This window comes from Boleophthalmus pectinirostris, unplaced genomic scaffold (genome assembly GCF_026225935.1).
Source record: "Boleophthalmus pectinirostris isolate CB_2022bp ecotype Guang Dong unplaced genomic scaffold, ASM2622593v1 HiC_scaffold_8, whole genome shotgun sequence".
In the NCBI taxonomy this organism is placed as follows: Eukaryota; Metazoa; Chordata; class Actinopteri; order Gobiiformes; family Gobiidae; genus Boleophthalmus; species Boleophthalmus pectinirostris.
Genome location: NW_026571515.1, coordinates 38,688,179 through 38,706,991, shown reverse-complemented (window position 1 = coordinate 38,706,991; position 18,813 = coordinate 38,688,179). Strand labels below are relative to the sequence as shown.

General features: G+C 40.8%; 1 protein-coding gene across 1 annotated transcript in view; it reads left to right on the top strand.

Moving 5' to 3' along the window:
- The window catches only part of olfml3a (olfactomedin-like 3a), a 44,121-nt gene extending 26,122 nt beyond the window's left edge, over positions 1-17,999 (top strand). The window contains exons 3-5 of the mRNA XM_020922236.2: positions 10,024-10,121; positions 14,873-15,055; positions 17,496-17,999. Coding sequence (XP_020777895.2) covers positions 10,024-10,121; positions 14,873-15,055; positions 17,496-17,999 — 785 coding nt within the window. The remainder of the gene's footprint in view (positions 1-10,023; positions 10,122-14,872; positions 15,056-17,495) is intronic.
- Positions 18,000-18,813: the final 814 nt, after the last annotated feature.

Genomic DNA, 18,813 nt, shown 5'->3' with positions numbered 1-18,813 from the left:
ATTAAAGAGAGGGAGTCGCTCAGAAGCTTTCTATCACGATGTGATGTTCCCTCATCAGAAACATGCCTCAAGAGGTTTTAGGTGTCGTCCATGTATAAAATAAATCTTTGTAAACTCTCAAATGAGTCCATTTGTACATAAAATGTGTTGTGTGTATTTTATTCATCAGAATACAAATTGAAAAGTTAAGTCATCAAGAATTACAATCACGAAAAGAAATATTCCAATTACGCTTTTTTCAGTATGAATACGAATTCACAGACAGGACTTTACTGTCAAATATACATCATCACTTCACAGACATTATTTATTGATCAATGTTTCTTCTGCTCGATAAATAAGACCTGTGAAGTGATGACTTATATTTGACAGTGAAGTCTCGTCTCTGAATTCATATCTGTACTGAAGAAAGTGTAATTGTACATTTTCATTTCATGATTGTAATTCTTGATGTCGTAACTTTTCAGATCATATTCTGATGGATAAAATACACACAATATATTTTATGTACAACTGGACTCATTCGAAAAGTTATAAATATTTATTTCATGTTCAACTACAGCCAAATATTCATAGATTTCTATCCTATGCAAACAAATATTTCTGAAAACATTCTTACTCCATATTCCTTCCTAATCCCTGTATCATTCGTTCATTCATTTTTCAATATAAAACCAACAAGTGCAATCAGAAACATCAACCTGGTCCCATGAGGCGTCGGTGGGTCAGTTCATCACCACAGAAACAGTTTATGAGGAGTCCAGTCCATATCACATGATCATTATATCCACAATGTAATGTGTGTATCTGTACAGGCCCATGAACATTTGTGTGATGTTGGTCACACATGAGAATGTGTGTGTTTACTAGTGTGGAACCAAAATGTCATTTTTCATGAGTTGTGTGTGTGTTAGTTGTGTGACTGTAGATCAGTGTGTGTGTATCACCAGAAAAACAAGAAATGGAAATTATTTTTGTTCTAATTAGAATTTTAACGGCTACACTGAAAGAGAAAGGAACTGTTATAATTAGTGATTATCTGGAAAACTATTCATATTTTACTGTACAAATGCATAGAATTATAAATAGATCATCATTTTTCTGAGATTTTGAGACACTCATGTTGCTCAAGCTCGACCCTTCGTGGACTTATGACCAAAAATGCATATTTGACCTTGGTTACTTTGACCTTCAAGTGACCTTGATCAGTTTCAACCTGTAACATCCAGTGTAACCCGCTTATGTGTGTGCCAACCTGTGTGATGACACACACACAGACACACACACACACAGACACACACACACACACACACACAGACACACACACACACACACACACACACACACACATATACACACACACACATATATACACACACACACACACATATATACACACACACACACACACACAGGGACCAGGTAATAATAAGAAAACAACAAAAAAAAGAAGTATTTTCTTCATTATTTGTCTCCAAAACCAAAATGGAAAAAAGGATAACGATTCTTTTTTTTTTTTCAGTTTTCAATTTTGTGTTTAAATGAATCATGGAAAAAACAGATAACGACTCTTTCTCGTTTAAGTCGAGAAACGACTGTTTCTTGACTTAAACTGCGATGCCGGACACATACAGACTGAAATAAACCAGGACTAAACTGTTTTCGATGCAGGTCTGGTCCTGGTCTCAGGTCTGGTTCAGTCCTGGTTCAGTCTGTATGCGGCGTAAAAGTCCAGCATCACAGTTTAAGTCACGGAAACGGGAAACAGTCGTTATCTGTTTTTTCCATGATTCATTTAAACACAAAATCAAAAACGGAAAAAAAACCCCGAATCATTATCTGTTTTTTCATTTTGGTTTTGGAGACAAATAATGAAAAAAAATAGTTGTTTTTTCATTTAAATTTTATATAAAAAAAAAAAACGAATGAATGATACACAGATTCTTCCTCTGTGACGTAAGCGTGAACAAAGCCTGTGTGACTTGAATATGCACAAATCCAAAAACATTCATTTTGTCTTCTTTTATATTCACTTCTTGTTTTTTTTTTGTTTTTTTTTAAATCTGAACATCTTTGTGTGGTTGTTTCTCCATGCAGCCTGTTGCCTTTTCACCGAGCTGCTCTCTTGTTTGTAGCGTTCAGTGCAACATTTGTCTTTATAATCCTCTGATCCCCGGACACATGCTGCAGAGCCCTGTGCTCCATCACATCCACGGGAAATAAGCACCTCTCTTTTGGGCTGGGGGCTGTGTGCTGCCTCTGTAACTTATATCACTGCAGGGACAAACACACTGTGTCAATAAAACTACTTCCACCGTACAACACCACCTGATCTGCCTCTAAGAACAGTTTAAAGATGATTCATTCTTACTTGTCAAGGGGCGTAATACAAGAAACACAAAATATGAATTGTCCCTGCACAAGCAATACAACATTCTGTGAAAGTTTGATTTGAAGACATAAATAAGATTGGGGAATACTATGATTATATCTGGAGAAGGCTTGTCAACAGCTTTAAGGGTTAGAATGATGTTATCTCATCGAAACCATATCTGGAGTTGTGTTTTGTTTCATTCACACATGTTTGAGTAACACATAATAACATCTCGACCTCTCCATAGCTCAAAATGCCCTGTTCCACCTGGTGATGTCATGGAGTAATTTTCAAGTTAACAGCTCCTTTTACCTTAGAGATGAAAATTCCAAGACTAAAATCATCCAAGTGATTCTAGTGATGGTGTATGGAGTTTAAAAACACAATGGAGCACTTCCTGTATTACCACATGACATCACAAAGTGGAACAGAGCATTTTCTGTTTTAGAGAAGAACTCTAAATATGCAGGATTTCTGTGTTAAACAACTCCCAGTATGTTTTTCATGAGGAAACAACATTAATATAGATCAGAAAATAGGGTCATATGGGCTCTTTTGGGGTTGGGTCAAATGCACAGGTCAAATGTCCATATAGGTAAATGTGGCCTTTCACATTGGAGGTGAAATGTAGGATAAAGCAGAAGAAAACAGATACATGGATTTTTTTTTTAACACAAGGAGAGACATTCTAGTTTTGATTTTGATTCAGCGAGACGACTTGACCACAGTGTCTGGTAGTGCTGTACTATTCAAGACCTGTTTTGGACTGTTTTTTTATGGTCTTCGTCTCGTCTCGGACTCAAGCCCATTTGGACTCGGTCTTGTCAAGGTCTTGAAGGATTTTGGACTCGGGCTTGTCTCGACTCAAGGTCTGACACTCAGCAAATGTGATCATGTTTCGTTACAGACGGTGCTCTTGGCAATAAACTTGTACCGGTGTGCAGGAGAGCGCGGGGCGCATCACTGCAGCCTGTGCGCTCATGTTGAGCCCGCGGACAAAAAAAAAAAAACTACCTAGTTTCTTCACTTTGCAGCAGTTTTCTGTAAAGTGCCAGTGGAAGTGGAAGTAAAGAAGTGGTTCTCAAACTGTGGGTGAGCATCCAAAAAAAGGCACAGAGTGTTTCAGTGCAGTACAGTTTGCTTGGCTTATTTTAAGATTAAATTAACATTAATTACATAAAATTTTGATAGATTTATATAAAACAATAATAATAATAATAAAAAAAAAAAAACATTGATATAAATGTGTCAAATAACTGTACAATACAAATAAATGTAGAAAACAAGCGCCATCAGAGATAGAAACCTGGTCTCCCATGAGGCATCAGTGGGGGCAGTTCATCACCACAGAAGCAGTTTATGAGGAGCACAGCCCAAACCCCGGTTATGTGTGAGCCAACTTGTGTGATGACTGGGTGAATATTTTAGGCCACAGATGGTTCAGAAATTGCTTAAATTGCCGATCCTTTATAATGGCGTGACTTTTCAATTGACCCGTGTGACCTCAAAGGACCTCAGATCATCACCAAACTGTTTTTGCAGCATCAGGCACAGGGGCTTGACCCACGTGCCAAATCGCAGGTGGACAGACACACAGACACACAGGGTGAATACAAAACCTGGTCAACCCTTCGAGGACCAGGTAAAAACAAAGGTGGTCCCAGTTTGGTCTTGGTCTTGTTTCGATCTCGACCCTCAGAGGTCTTGGTCTTGTTTCAGTCTCGGGACCCTGTGGTCTCGGACAGGTCTTGGTCTCGATTAGTGCTGTGTATGGTTTAGATTTAGAGCCTGATATTCACACAGACACCTTTGGTCGTGGCCGTGAGTGTGCGCTGTCGTACCATTTCAGTTCCTCACGCTGTGCAGTGTGACATCCAATAATCTTGGATCAGTGGATTCAGGGTTTCTCACACCCCGAGGAGCTCAGGGACCGGCCTCCTGCTGGTGCCCAGAGTCAGGACTAAACACGGGGAATAAGCTTTTCAGTTTTATACAGCTAAAACCTTGAACAATTTCCTGAACATGTGAAACAGGCCTCTGCTTTGACTCTGTTTAAATCCAGGCTCAAAACGGTTCTGTTTAGCTGTGCATATGACTGAAAGGATTTTATTGGCTTAATTAAGTTAATTTTAGAATGACCCTGCAGGGTTTGAAGCACACAGTCTTTATTGAAACATTTATAAAGGTCTTGCATGCAAAAAGGTTAGCATCCAGTCTTGAACGCATCCACCAGAAACCACCTTGCTCATGTTTTGTGTTTCTGCTCATAGTAAAGCAGCCTGATAGTGCGTCAGAGGTTATATAAAATAAATGAATGGTGGAGCCCTCTCTGCCCTCTGCTTTATCCCACGTGTGTGTCTGGCCCCTGGGTTTGGCCTGACGTCCCCTGCTCCTGTTTGCTCCTGTTTGCTCCTGTTTGCTCCTGTTTGCTCCTGTTTGCTCCTGTTTGCTCCTGTTTGCTCCTGTTTGCTCCTGTCCCTCTCCACACACTCAGATAATGTGAACATCTGTGGAGCGACCTCAAGCCAACCTCAGTGCAGCACAAAGGGCCGCTACAGATCTGTGCAGGGAGGAGGAGGAGGAGGAGGAGGAGGGGGAGGAGGGGAGGAGGAGGAGGAGGAGGAGGAGGAGGGGAGGAGGGGGAGGGGGAGGAGGAGGAGGAGGCTGCTTTCACTCCTGGACATGTCTCTTCTTACTAAAAGCATCTTGTAGTTAAAATGATTTGTTGTGTCCTATTTCCATGGATACTGGATGCTTTTATTTACAGACAAACAAATTATCTTGAGTGTGTTGAGTTTAGAATAATAGTCTAGGTTTTAATATAGCCTATACTTCCTTCTAAACTTGTTCCATTGTGTTTCTGAATTCTCAATACCGTATTTTTCAGACTATAAGTTGTACCCAATCCATTGACTTCTTCATCCTCGGTGTCACTTCTGAGCAACTCCGCGCAACTTCGGTTGTCACTGAAGTCCAGGCTTTGTCATCCGGTGACTTCCAGGAAAGTTGCATGCTGCATCCTCCCAGTTCCCATGAAGCTGTGTTCTATATCCCCGCTTTCTGCCAGTCCCTCACAAGTTTCTCACTCACTCCAAACTTTCTTTTTTTTTTTTTTTTTTCAATAGCAATGACTGAATGACTTTGACCAGCCTTAACCCTGTGTTGTCATATGGAAGCAACAAAGTAAAGTGAAATACTATTGCTTTCCAAACTTTCTTTCTGCTGCTCGATCACTGTTTTCAGCTGCATATTTCACTACTTGCAGCAGGACAGAGGTTTTTTCTGCAGGAGACACGCGCAGAAAACTGATACAAAAGACTAGAGCCTCTCGCTGCTGTCAGTGTGAAAATTTTAACATATAATTCGCACCAGAGTATAAGTCACAGGAAACACCCAAGCCATGAAAAAAGTGTGACTTATAGTCCAAAAAATACGGTAACTGTATTCTCAATTGTGAAGTATAGTTCTGCGTCCACTCAACGTGCACTGCCGCCGTTGCCGTGTCGCCGTTGTTTTTGATTTATGGATCTGCACTGAGGTCTGTGCACCGCGAAGTAATTCACCTCCAAAACGCAAGGGGGCGACGATATATGCCCTTTCATATATACAGTCTACTTGTGACGTGCAGACGTATAATCTCTGAAAAGTTTAACATGAACCATCTCTAACACGACAAAAGCACAGAACAGACTCACCATTCGTACAATATCCCTCTGTGACAGAAAGAACACATATAATCCACTGAGTCGTGTCCTTTTTAAGTCCGACAGAAGCTGAACCGGGTCCAGACACAAGGAGCGAGCTGTTTTTTGAGCGCTTAGTTTTAAGATTTGTTTCTGTAAAACATAAACACATGTGCGCAAAGCTGTATTAAACACATTATTTCTCAAAATAAATTGAAAAAAAGGAAAGCCAAGTACAGGAAATGTATGTTGTGCGGTGGTAGGGAGGACCAATCACAGCTCTTACCGTCTGCGTCGCTTCCCCTGCTGTCTGCGTCATTTTGACACGTACTTAGAACATTTCAGAGGTGCATGTCGGCTGACGCAGACTCTGTGCGTCATAACGCAGAAGATTTGACATAGACTGTAAACTGGCCTTTACGGCAAAATAAATGATCTACAAAAGTTTCCCTTATTGTCAAATAATGTCATCAATATTCCCTGGGGGTGTGACACTAACTGTAGGCCCTGCTCTGTCAAGATAAAGAGGCATTTAAAGGTGCAGTTAAAGGTGCATTGTGTAATGTTTCTGGTGGAGGGTCTGTCAGATGCTTTTTCATGGAGATGTTATTGCTTTGTCTGAAATGTTTCACAGTATGATATTAAATCTTTCTATTTTCATTGAGACCAAACAGATCAAGTTACAGGTCATATCTACGGAGAGGCAACCCTGCTCACAGTTGGAATGCCTGTTTTTCTAGCTTTTTTTTTTTTGCTATAAAACCACCTGTAATTGAATAAATGTAAAGTAGAGCTGTTTAATTTGATACTGTGGAACATTCCAGGCAAAGCAATGACATCTCCATAGAAACAAGCAGGTGACAGATCCTCCATCAGAAAAGTTACACAGTGCACTTTTAACTTAAATCTAAAGATAAAGATAAAGTGAACTTTGTTGTCAATTCCTCCATGTAACAACCATTACACAGATCGAAATTACGTTTCCCCAGAACTCCAGCGTGCAGTTAAAAACTTTAAACACACACACACACCACACACATAAACATGAAATGTACATAGATATCAATAATAATCATTTTAAAAAGCAACATACAGACAAACAAGGACATGTACATTTCCACAAGAAGAATGAGGTAGTTATTTCTGATGTTAATGAAGGTGCGATATATAAAGTGCAGAGTGCTGAGACAGCAGCGTGGATATATGCATGTATGAAGTTGTTATGGATGTAGTGATTGTCATGTTCATGGAATTCTCTTGAGGGTGTTGATGAGCCTGATGGCCTGCGGGAACAAGGGTAGGAGGGAGAACAGTGTGTGTGTTGGGTGGGCGGTGTCCTTGATGATGATGATGGCTCTCTGAAAATCTGAGCTTTATGTTAACACCATGTGAACAAAAAGACCTGGCTCAGCTAGAACTACAACCCGTCTCTCACACTTAACATTACAGCATTAGTCAACAGCTTTTCAGTTCATCTCTCACCTTTTGTTGAAAATCAAACTCCTAAATAGAACCATGAGCACTCGTACTGATCACAAACTCCTGCAAATGTGTTCAGATTCATTTTGTATCTTATCCTGAGTTTTCAGTCAATATAAAAACTTTTTTGTGTATGTTTGCAAATCCTAAACATTTCACCATTAGAGATACATTTAGAACAGTCTGTAGAACTTAAATGAAAGAAAGATAATACTGCAACTTACAAGCTAAAGCAGTAACATCTCCATGGAAGTGCTGCTGTAAAGGTTTTTTCCAGCTAAAACAACTGGGCAAAATTAAGCCTATTTTGTCAACACAACACTTCAAAACTGTCATGCATGCATTTTTGACAGCTAGATTGGACTATTGTAATGCACTTTATGTTGTTTCTCAGCCAAAATGCACTTTGTAGTTTGCAGCGGGTCTAAAACTCAGCGGCTCAACTTTTAACTGGAACCTGAAAACACAAGAGCATCTCACCTGTTTTAGCCTCTTTCCATTGGCTCCCAGTGACTTTTAAAGTTGATTTTAAAATTCTTTTATTTACTTTTAAGTGTTTGCACGGCTTAGCGCCCTTCTACCTCACTGACTTGATTCATCTTCTCGCCCCTTCTTGCACTCTCAGGTCAGCAGATCAGCTCCAGCTCGCCGTCCCAAAAACTAAATGTAAACTTCGTGGGGACCGTGTGTTTTCTGCTGTGGAACCATTAGAAATTAGACTTTCATGGTTCATGTTCTGTAGTTGTTGTTTTTGCTTATTTTGATGTATCTTTTCCTGTAGTGTTGTGTGCCCTTGGTGTTTTATTTTGACATTAGTCCGACTGCTCACCGGGTCCAAAAAGAGAGACCATATCACACCCATCCTGCCCAACTCCACTGGTCACCTGTTAAATACAGAACTGATTTTAAAATTGTATTATTTGTTTTTAAATCACTTAACTCACTGATCTTTTAACCTCCCACACAGCCTCCCGATCTCTCAGGTCAAACTCTCTCAACCTGCTGTCCGTCCCACCATCCCGCCTCAAACCAGGGGAGGCCGAGCTTTCTCTGTTGTTGCCCCCAAGCTTTGGAATGCCCTCCCTCTTCACCTGAGATCGTTTATGTAATATTTTATATATTTTATATTTGTGTTATTGTTTCACTATGTTGTGTTTCATGCTGTAAAGCACTTTGGTGCAAGTTGCTATGCTTGTTTTAAATGTGCTATATAAATAAAATGACTTGACTTGACTGTATGCTTGTAGTAGTTGTAGTAGTGTGTTTTACTTCCTGTCTGTTGATTGTTTGGCCCTGATGTGTTTCACTTGTGTGTCTGTGTTGATAAATGGTCACATTTTTCTATAGTGCTTTTCCACTTTCAAGGCACTCAAAGCACTTTACAACAAGGAACCACTCACCCATTCACACACCAGTGTACACAGACACTGTGGGCAAGGTGGGTTAAGTGTCTTGCCCAAGGACACAACAACAGCATTCATCTGTGGAAGCTGGAATCACACCAGCCAACCTGTGGGTCAGTGGATCTGACCGCAAAACCTGTGATGTTTATGTCGAGAGCTGGAATCAAACCTCCAACGTTCAGATCAGTGGGCGATTGCTCTACCAACTCAACTCATTGTCATTGTCATTTTTAGATCTTTCTTTGTTATTAAAGAACTTTTACAGCAGTCCTCCCTCTGTTGTTGTGTGACATAGACAGGCGGAGTCTTTACCTGTTTTTAAATCACTCCTAAAAACGCACCTTTTTTCACTGACTTTTTAACAAGTGACATGTACATTTCTTGTTGTTGAGTATCTTATTATTTTCTGTTTTTAGTAGTTGTATTGTGTTTGTATCATGTATTTTCTTCCACTGTGATTGTCATTGTCCTGTGTTTGTGTACAACATTTTGTCCAGCTGTAAAGTTTTTAAAGTGCTTTATAACTAAAATTGGTATGGAGGAAGCAAAGTGTCAGACCGTCCACCAGAAAAGTTGCGTGGTCCACCTTTAAACTTACCTCGCATATGTCCGTGAACTGAACTTTGGGCTTGAAATATGAAAATACAGAATCCATTATGTTAAAACTAGTAAAAAAGAATGTGGAACTAGTCAAAACGACTCATATCAAGAATTAGTAACATCATGCATTCATTCATTGTATCCCCTTTTCCTTCCTGCTCATTTTCAGACATTCCTCCTGGACATCCTCAGTTTTGTTTTGCTAAAAGCCTCCTCCTGTGTCCACATGTCTGCTTCTATTACATCCTGTCCGAATTTCGCTGCGCACTTTTGGACATGACCATTGTGTGGAGATGCAGATAGGGCCCTGTTGCCCCGAGCTGCCATGTGACATTTCTGTAAACATGATTCACATTTGAAAAGCCAGAGTCTGCGTGTTTCGTGGAGTAGCCTCTTTTATATTCTGCATTATTCAGTCTAATGTAACGTTGGGGGATGCATACGTAATGTGTTTTGCTGATTCCGCCTGACATTTCTCGTGCAGATTGTGAGGACGTCGTCTCCGGTATCAGGTCGGTGAAGATTCTGAAGAGGGCGGGCGGTCCGAAGGGCGTGTGGACTCCGGACCCCAAATCCTCCAAGGTCTGATTATGTTTGATTTTCGTTTAAGGGTTCTGTACTGGATTTTTTGCCTTGTTTACCAGCAAAAATAGTCTTGCTCCAGGACAGGCTGTATAAGCAGCTGCTGGGGTCAAAATAAGTCCACTGTGTACTGTCTGGATCTCATCATGCACTGTTTGATAATCAAGAAATGCACTTTAGTTAATCATCGGATTTATATAGTGCCTTTCAACACACCCAAAGCCTACGGAAGCCGAGAGGGGTCACAACAAACGCAAACGCCGCGACAACACGACAAAAAGCCACAACGAACCAAAAAAAGCCACAACGGAAATGACCACGGGACTCTGTTTTAATGCAAACACCGCAACAAATACAAACGCCGCAACACATCAAAAAGCCACAACGGAAGTGACCGCGGGACTTTATTTTAATGCAAACGCCGCAACAAATACAAACGCCACAACACAAATGCAAAGGCCACAACACATCAAAAAGCCACAACACATCAAAAAGCCGCAACACATCAAAAAGCCACAACACATTAAAAAGCCACAACACATAAAAAATCCACAACACATCAAAAAGCCGCAAACACATCAAAAAGCCACAACAGAAGTGACCGTGGGACTCTATTTTCCGACGGACCGATCAAGTGGCAAGTGAAGAAGAAGAACTACAACGTGAAAAGTAAAGGAACGGAGAAGTTGGAAACGTAAGTAAAAGTAATTAATTGTTTTATCATTATTCGTTTCACGTTGTAGTTCTTCTTCTTCATTTGCCACTTGATCAGTCTGTCGGAAAATAGAGTCCCACGGTCACTTCCGTTGTGGCTTTTTAATGTGTTGTGGCATTTGCATTTGTGTTGTGGCGTTTGTATTAAAATAGAGTCCCGCTGTCATTTCCGTTGTGGCTTTTTTTTTTTTTTTTGGTGTTTTGTGGCTTTTTTTTGGTTTGTTGTGGCTTTTTGTTGTGTTGTCGCATTTGTATTTGCTGCAGCATTTGCATTTGTTGTGACCCCTCTCGGCTTCCGTACAAAGAGCTTTACAGAGCATTACTCATTCACTGGTAAGATGCTATTGTAGCCACAGCTGCCCTGGAGCAGACTGACAGAGACAAGACTGCAAACCTGGCTCTCTGACAACCACCAACATGGCAAGGCAAATTTATTTATATAGCACAATTTGTACACAAAGTAATTCAAAGTGCTTTACAGAATGAGGAAAACATTAAAATCACAATAAAAACTAATCAAAATATAAATAATAGGGATGTAGCGATAAATGAAATATCGTGATATCGAACTGAAGAAGCAGCTCGGATGATGCGAAACGTCTTCTACCAAACTAAATTTTGTCCAGTCAACAAACTGAATTTTCTCCTCGCCGTGATATCGTATCATCAAAGTTCTCACAATAATATCGTGGAGCATCACAATATATCAAATTACAAGTCTCTTTGCTTAAATGAAGAGTTCTGGTGCAGCAGTAGCTAAAAAAAACAGAGGGAACTACATAGACCATGATCCTTTGCTCCATTTCAGTGCAGACTACATGAAGAAATAACAGCTCTAAGCACTTTTAAGTCTTAGTTCTTTGGATTAAGTCTTGTCAAGGCATTTTAAGAGGAAAAAAGTTGCATATTCGCAATTTTTAGCTGTTTAGACTCCACAAAATATCACAATAAATATCGTACCGTGAGATGTATATTGTGAAAGTATTGTACCGTGAGATTTGAATATTGTTACATCCCAAATCGTGAGCCTCCCCAACATATCATGAGCTTTCTGGTAATATCACAATAAATATCGTACTGTGAGGTTCATAACGTGATGATATCGTATCGTGAGACCTGGATAATCATCATAATTAAAAAGAGAGAGACATTAAATTAGAGAGAAGAGTGCGGAATGAAAAATGAAAACTTTTCAGTCATGTGCAGCTAAACAGAACTGTTTTGAGGCTGGATTTAAACAGATTCAAAGAAGAGTTCTGTCTCACGTGTTCAGACTGTTCCAGGTTTTAGCTGCATGAATCTGACACTCTGACTCCCTGTGTTTAGTCCTGACTCAGGGCACCAGCAGGAGGTCGGTCCCTGAGCTGTTTAAAGTGCAGATGGTTCATATGACACTAACATGTCACAGATGAACTTTGGTGCTCGGCCATGGAGAGACTTTTACACAAGAAGAAACACTTTAAAGTCTCTGAGCCACAGGGGCAGTGCAGAGACCTGAGCACAGGACTTAGGTGCTCGTACATGCACACACCACTTACTAGATTGTCTTACTTGACCGGGGGTCTCCAACCTGTAGCTCAGGAGCCACCGGTAGCTCTTCACCCTCTTCTAAGTAGCTTGTCCAGGGATTAAAATTAAAGTCAGATTTGATTAATAAAATGCATTTTACCATTGTACATGTATCATTTTGGTACCTAAAATTGTGCTTTTATAAATGAGTAATGGTTTATGTTTTATAGGCATTTAAGTGTATCTCATTAAGGCTTGCCGTGGCTCTTATATGCTCAATTTTTTATGACTAAAACTAGTAGCTCTCTGGCATTTTCATTTAGTAAAAGTAGCTCACTGGAGGAAAAAGGTTGGAGACCCTTTTACAAGACCATGTGGGTGAAGTGTCTTGCCTCGTACCTGGTATTCCCGGCACTCTCCCCTCCAAATACTAACCAGCTCTGTTTAGCGTCAGAGATCTGATGAGCTTAGGCTTTGACAAGCTGGTATGACCACAGTGTTGTTGTTGTTGTAGCATTAATGTGATGGCAAAACTCCACACTCGCCTCTTAAAGTTGTGAAAAGCACTTATGTCCAATCTGCTAAAATGATCTCGTTTTACTTTTCGCAGTTTTACGACAGTAGAATGACCAGTGGGGGGACGGGCCATGTAAGGTTAGAGCAGTGCAAAGTGCTACAGTTGTCTCCATGGCTGCCACTCCGGTGTGACCCAACTGATCACTCAGACTGACAAACCCGGACGTAGTCATGAACGATGAAACGTCCAGCCCTAAAGCACAATTTTTCCTTTAAACAATTAAACATTTCCTCGTCTTACACTGATTTGACTGACCATGCAAACGCCATAAACCATCATAGGACTTTAATTCAATAGAAAACCATATTAAATCAGAGGTGGAAATGAGAACAAGGTATTATTAATGTCCCGTCCATGTTCTAATAAAAGACTTTTATTCTCACAAGATAAACGAGAGCCCCACACCTCTTTTTGACTACAGTTTGCACAAGTATTCACATTGTTTCCATATCACAAACATACCAGGAGTTTTAACTTAATCATACATGTATTAGAGATATAGGTCAAAGGCTACGTTCAGACTGCAGGGCTTAATGCTCAGTTCGGATATTTTTTATTTTCTTTTGTGAAATCCGATGTTTTTGCGTTCACATTTCCAATTAAATGTGACTTGTATGTGACTCCAATGTGAACATTAAATAGCCCAAAAGTGTCCCGCATGTGCACTGGAGACACCACGACGTCAACCGCAGCGACGTGCTCTGTGTTTACAGAAGTTGTCTAAACATGGACGCAGCATTGAGCACCTGGAGATTTTAAAGTTCCTCTCGTACCGGAGCCAGAACATGTTCAACTTGTTTGTTTTAAGGAGGAGATTGAGAAGGAGAAAGACGAGGTTTTTGGCTGTGGTGTTTTGTGGTTCAGTCCGTTGAAAGGAACGTCTGGATGCAGAGACGGAGCCAAGAGTGGTGGGATAGTGATGTGCTTCACTTCAGTGACACGGAGTTCATTAACAATTTTTATATGACGAGAAGAACGTCCATCCATCCATTTTCTTCTGCTTATCCGGGGCCGGGTCATGGGGGCAGCAGTCTAAGCAGGGACTCCCAGACTTCCTTCACCCCAGACACGTCCTCCAGCTCTTCCGGGGGGACCCTGAGGCGTTATCAGGCCAGCCGAGAGACATAGTCCCTCCAGCGTGACCTGGGTCTTCCACGGGGCCTCCTCCCAGTGGGACATCCCCAGAACACCTCCCAAGGGAGGCGCCCAGGAGGCACCCGGAACAGATGCCCGAGCCACCTCAACTGGCTCCTCTCGACATGGAGGAGCAGCAGCTCTTCTCCGAGCTCCTCCCGTGTGACTGAGCTCCTCACCCTATCTCTAAGGAAGCTCATTTCGAGCGCTTGTATCCGCGATCTCGTCCTTTCAGTCATTACCCAGAGATCATGACCATGGGGGAGGGAAGGAACGAAGACTGACCGGTAAATCGAGAGCTTCACCTTTCGACTCAGCTCCCTCTTCAACACAACGGTCCAATACAGCGACCGCATCACTGCAGACGCTGCACCGATCCGCCTGTCAATCTCACGTTCCATCCTCCCCTCACTCATGAACAAGACCCCGAGATACTTGAACTCCTCCACTTGAGGCAGGGATTCTCCACCCTGAGAGGAGAATGTTTGTGTACATTTGTGGCTTGTTGATGACGTGTAGGTGGATGAATGAGCCTTGGCCGTTCAGACTGAAGTCGCATATCAAAAGATCGGATATGTATCGATTGAGGAGCACATATCCAAGTGTCCTGGGTCACATTTGAAAAAATCTGATCTGTGTTGTTCAGACTGTCATTAAAAGATCAGATACAGGTCACATAGGGGCCAAAAAATCGGATTTGGGTCACTTCAGGCTGCAGTGTGAACGTAGTCATAGTCAGGTCATTCACGCATGTTTTAAAAAAAAATAAATCTCAAGTTGATTATTAGGATTATAATTATCATTGCTTAACTTTAAGGTTTTTGTCTTCAACGGGACGTCAGGAGACAGTGTGTTCCAGTTTAACTCTGTCAGGGACTTCTGCAGCTCCTCTGGTCTGAACAGCAGCTCTTCACTCAGACTCGGTGTGGACTGGACTGGAGCCGGGAGCGCACTTTACAACCACCATCTGTACTACGTGACCCACGCTGAGGAAGTGCAGGTGAGGCTCTTTATGTTATCATGTTTCGATACTTTGCACTGACATCACAATGGGGGTCTTCTACATGTATGTGTGCTGGCAGAATGTTACAAGAATGCACATTTTCAGGAGCCTGTGATCAATACGAGCATTCATTGTCCTGTTCAGAAGTTTGATTTTCCACAAAAAGATGACACTAATTTAGAGTGACCAGACGTCTCTATTTACCCGAGACAGTCCCAGTTTTGAGCCCTGTGTCCCCTGTCCCAGTGGATTTAGCTAAAACCAGTGATTTGTCCCAATTTATACAAGAAATGCCCCAGGTATTGCTATTTTTGGCCAATTTGATACCTGCAAACAGTAAAGAGAGGCATAAATTGTCTAGGTTTTTTGTTTTATGTTTTGTTTTGGTCAAATTACAGAAAAAAAAAGAAAGATTATACTGACTCACATGTTATCGTGAATAAGTCATGAATGGGCCGAGTGCATAACAATTTTCTTTAATTACGCACTCGTTTCACAATTTTATTATTACCGACCCTGACCAACCCGGAGGTGTCCCAGTTTCTGATATTAAAAATCTACCCTAGAGTAATTGAAAAATCTGTTGGCTGTTGGATAACTAGCTTGTGTAGTTCCAACTAAGTCAGACTGCAGGGCTTAATGTTCAAGTCGGATTTTTTTTGTGAAATCCAAATTTTTGCGAGTTTGCTCACATTTCCAATTAAATGCGACTTGTATGTGATCTACAGTGTGAACTTTAAACACCCCAAATCCAAATATGTCCCTCGTGATGACTAGGGTTACCAACCGTCCCTTGAAAAACGGAATCGTCCCGTATTCAGAAACAAAAGTACGTGTCCCATATTGAGCTGAAAAGGGATGCACTTTGTCCTGTATTACAGTGACAATCAAAAATAGTGTGTAGTCAATGGCGATGAGAAACCGGGTTACTGTAGCTGGTATATTCTGATAGTAACCGGGATACTGTGGCAAGTAAACGCAGTATCAGCTACATAAAGTTGAGTGTGCCTACGTCCAAAAGACAAACACTTTCCAGTCTTTTCACCTCAAAAGTAGTGACATAAATAAAGTGACCAAAATAAATAAAGTGACCATACATGAGTGAAATGACTGTAGAATAAAAAGCTGTGTTAAACCTACACACTTACAATCTGCACTCGTATGACCTGCACACGTGTGATCACCAAAAAACTAAAACATGAACTATCTCCTATACGATTTACGCACAGAACAGACTCACCATCATCAGCACCTCCTCTGTCACAAAACGAACACTCATATATTCCACAGAGTCGTGTCCTTTAGTCCGACAGACGCTGAACCACATCAGCGGCACAAGGAGCGAGCTGTTTTTATCAGCTCTAACAGTTTATGTAAAAGAGCCACGTGGTCTTAAGTTTCACTTCTGTAAAACGTAAACAAATGTGATCAAAGCTGAGTTATATGATCAAACGGGCTGATGTGGCCCTATAGTGGTTATGGTTTATATGTTGTAAAGTTGAGTTTATTTATCAGAAGATTTTTAATGAATCTGTTCGGTTTGATTTGTGCAGTGGATTGTGGGATATCTTGGGAGGTTTTAATAACTACACCTTATTTAGCCTTAATAAAACATGAACAAAGGCTTAATTAATAATGAACAAACACTTAATTAATAATGATTCACACTTAGTAACTACTTAATTACTACCTTAATTAGCACTTGCACTTAATTTGCCTGTGCTGTAATTAGTTACTCATAATTATTTCATACTTAATTACTCATTTTCTAACCATTTGAGCATTTATTAATATTAGTAAGCTATGAGAGAATGATTTACTAATAATGTAATGTAATGATAATTCAAGCAGCTGTTAGTTAAGTCTTCTTGAGCGCTTTTCTAAAGTGAAGACGAATTATGCTTTATTAAACATTTACTAAGCGTGAATCATTATTAATTAAATCTTTGTTCATTATTGATTAAGTCTTTCTTTATGCTTTATTAAGGCTAAGTAAAGTGTAGTTATTATAAAGTGTTACCGGTTTTACCCCTGGTTAAACCTCCCAAGCTTCCTCTGCCAAAGAAGCTCATGGTTTGTATTTTTCCTGGTTTATTAATTTAAATTAGGTCAATTTTTGCGCTTGTGCATTTGTCAAGAAACCAGGGATACTCCATTTGATCATGTATACGTGGATATGAGTATCCTGGTTTCTCAGCGTGCTTCTCCAAGTGGCCTGGGTCACGTTTGAAAAAGTCGTTCATTGTCGTTCAGACTGTCATTAAAAGATCAGATACAGATCGCATAGGAGTGAAAAAACATCAGATTTGGGTCACTTCAGGCTGCAGTCTGTTCTAAAATAAACCTCAGATTACAGTCTAATCATTTCAGATTTCATCATTTCATTTGTAATCTTGTTATTAAAAAAAATGACCAAATCCTTTATCTCTTTTTCCAGGTGGTAAAATTCGACCTGGCGAGTGGCTTCATCACAGATATCGCCATGTTTCCTTTGGCCAGCGTCTCTCCGGTCTACTCCCTCAACCCGGAGACCATCGCCGATCTAGCCGTAGACCACCAGGGCTTGTGGCTGCTCTACTCCTCCAACGAGAAAGAACCAAACATCAACCTGGCCAAACTGGACCACCAAAGCCTGGACATCGAGCAGATCTGGGACACAGGATGCCCCCGGGAGAAGGCGGAGGCGGCGTTCGTGGCGTGCGGGGTGGTCTATGTGGTTTATAACACGAGGTTGCCCAGCAGATCTAGAATACAGTGCGTTTTCGACGTGAACGGGGTGGTGGTGAACGAGGAGGCCCCGCTCATGTATTTTCCGCGGAGGTTCGGGGCCCACTCCAGTCTGAAGTACAACCCGGAGGAGAGGCAGCTGTACGGGTGGGACGACGGATATCAGATCATCTACAGACTCACGATGAAGAGGAAGATGATGGCCAGAAGGTAGACCTGAGAATACATGTGACTAATGAGGACTTAAAGGGACTGTATGTAACATTTTGATTTTAAATTCCATAGACATTACTTAAATATGTGTGGATATGAGGTAAACATGTTCAAATCAAATATATCTTTTACTGAAAAAACTGTAATGCTGATTTATTCTTAATTCTAGGGAGGCACCAGTCCAGTTTTTTCAGTTCCAATATCAATACTTTGACTTTAAGTATCTACCGATATTAAGTGATACGAGTTTAAGGATGGAACATGACACTTATTTCCTTATAACGCAATTTACATATTACACAAGAGATCCAGTAGTGTTATGTAACTTATTTATAGCTACTGAACAACTTCATATGAATAGAAGTTCAAACTTTATGAGACGTTCTAGGCCAAAATCAGCCTCAAAATGGTCTTTTTACAGTCTTATGTTCATATTACACCAATTAACGGATCAACACTGGAAGAAAACATCAAGATCAGTTAAAATGACTTAAATTAAGAGCATTAGACTTTATTTGAGTCGATTCAACTTGATGGAGAGTGGAGGCAGGATGGGATATATAAACCGGGACGAGGGGCCTTTTTTACTCTCACACATCTGGGATACTGTCCTGAGGAAGTCGGACTACCTCCACCGGTAGGAAGACAACACCAAAACCTGTTTAAATCAGCTGACCGGATACATCACAACATCACGTGACCACTCTGAGGAAGCTATCAGGTATGAAAACAAACTCTTGGTCTGAAAAAAGAACCCTATAACATAAATTATTGGAAGACCAAATGAACCTCATTGGACTATGTAGTAAGATGTA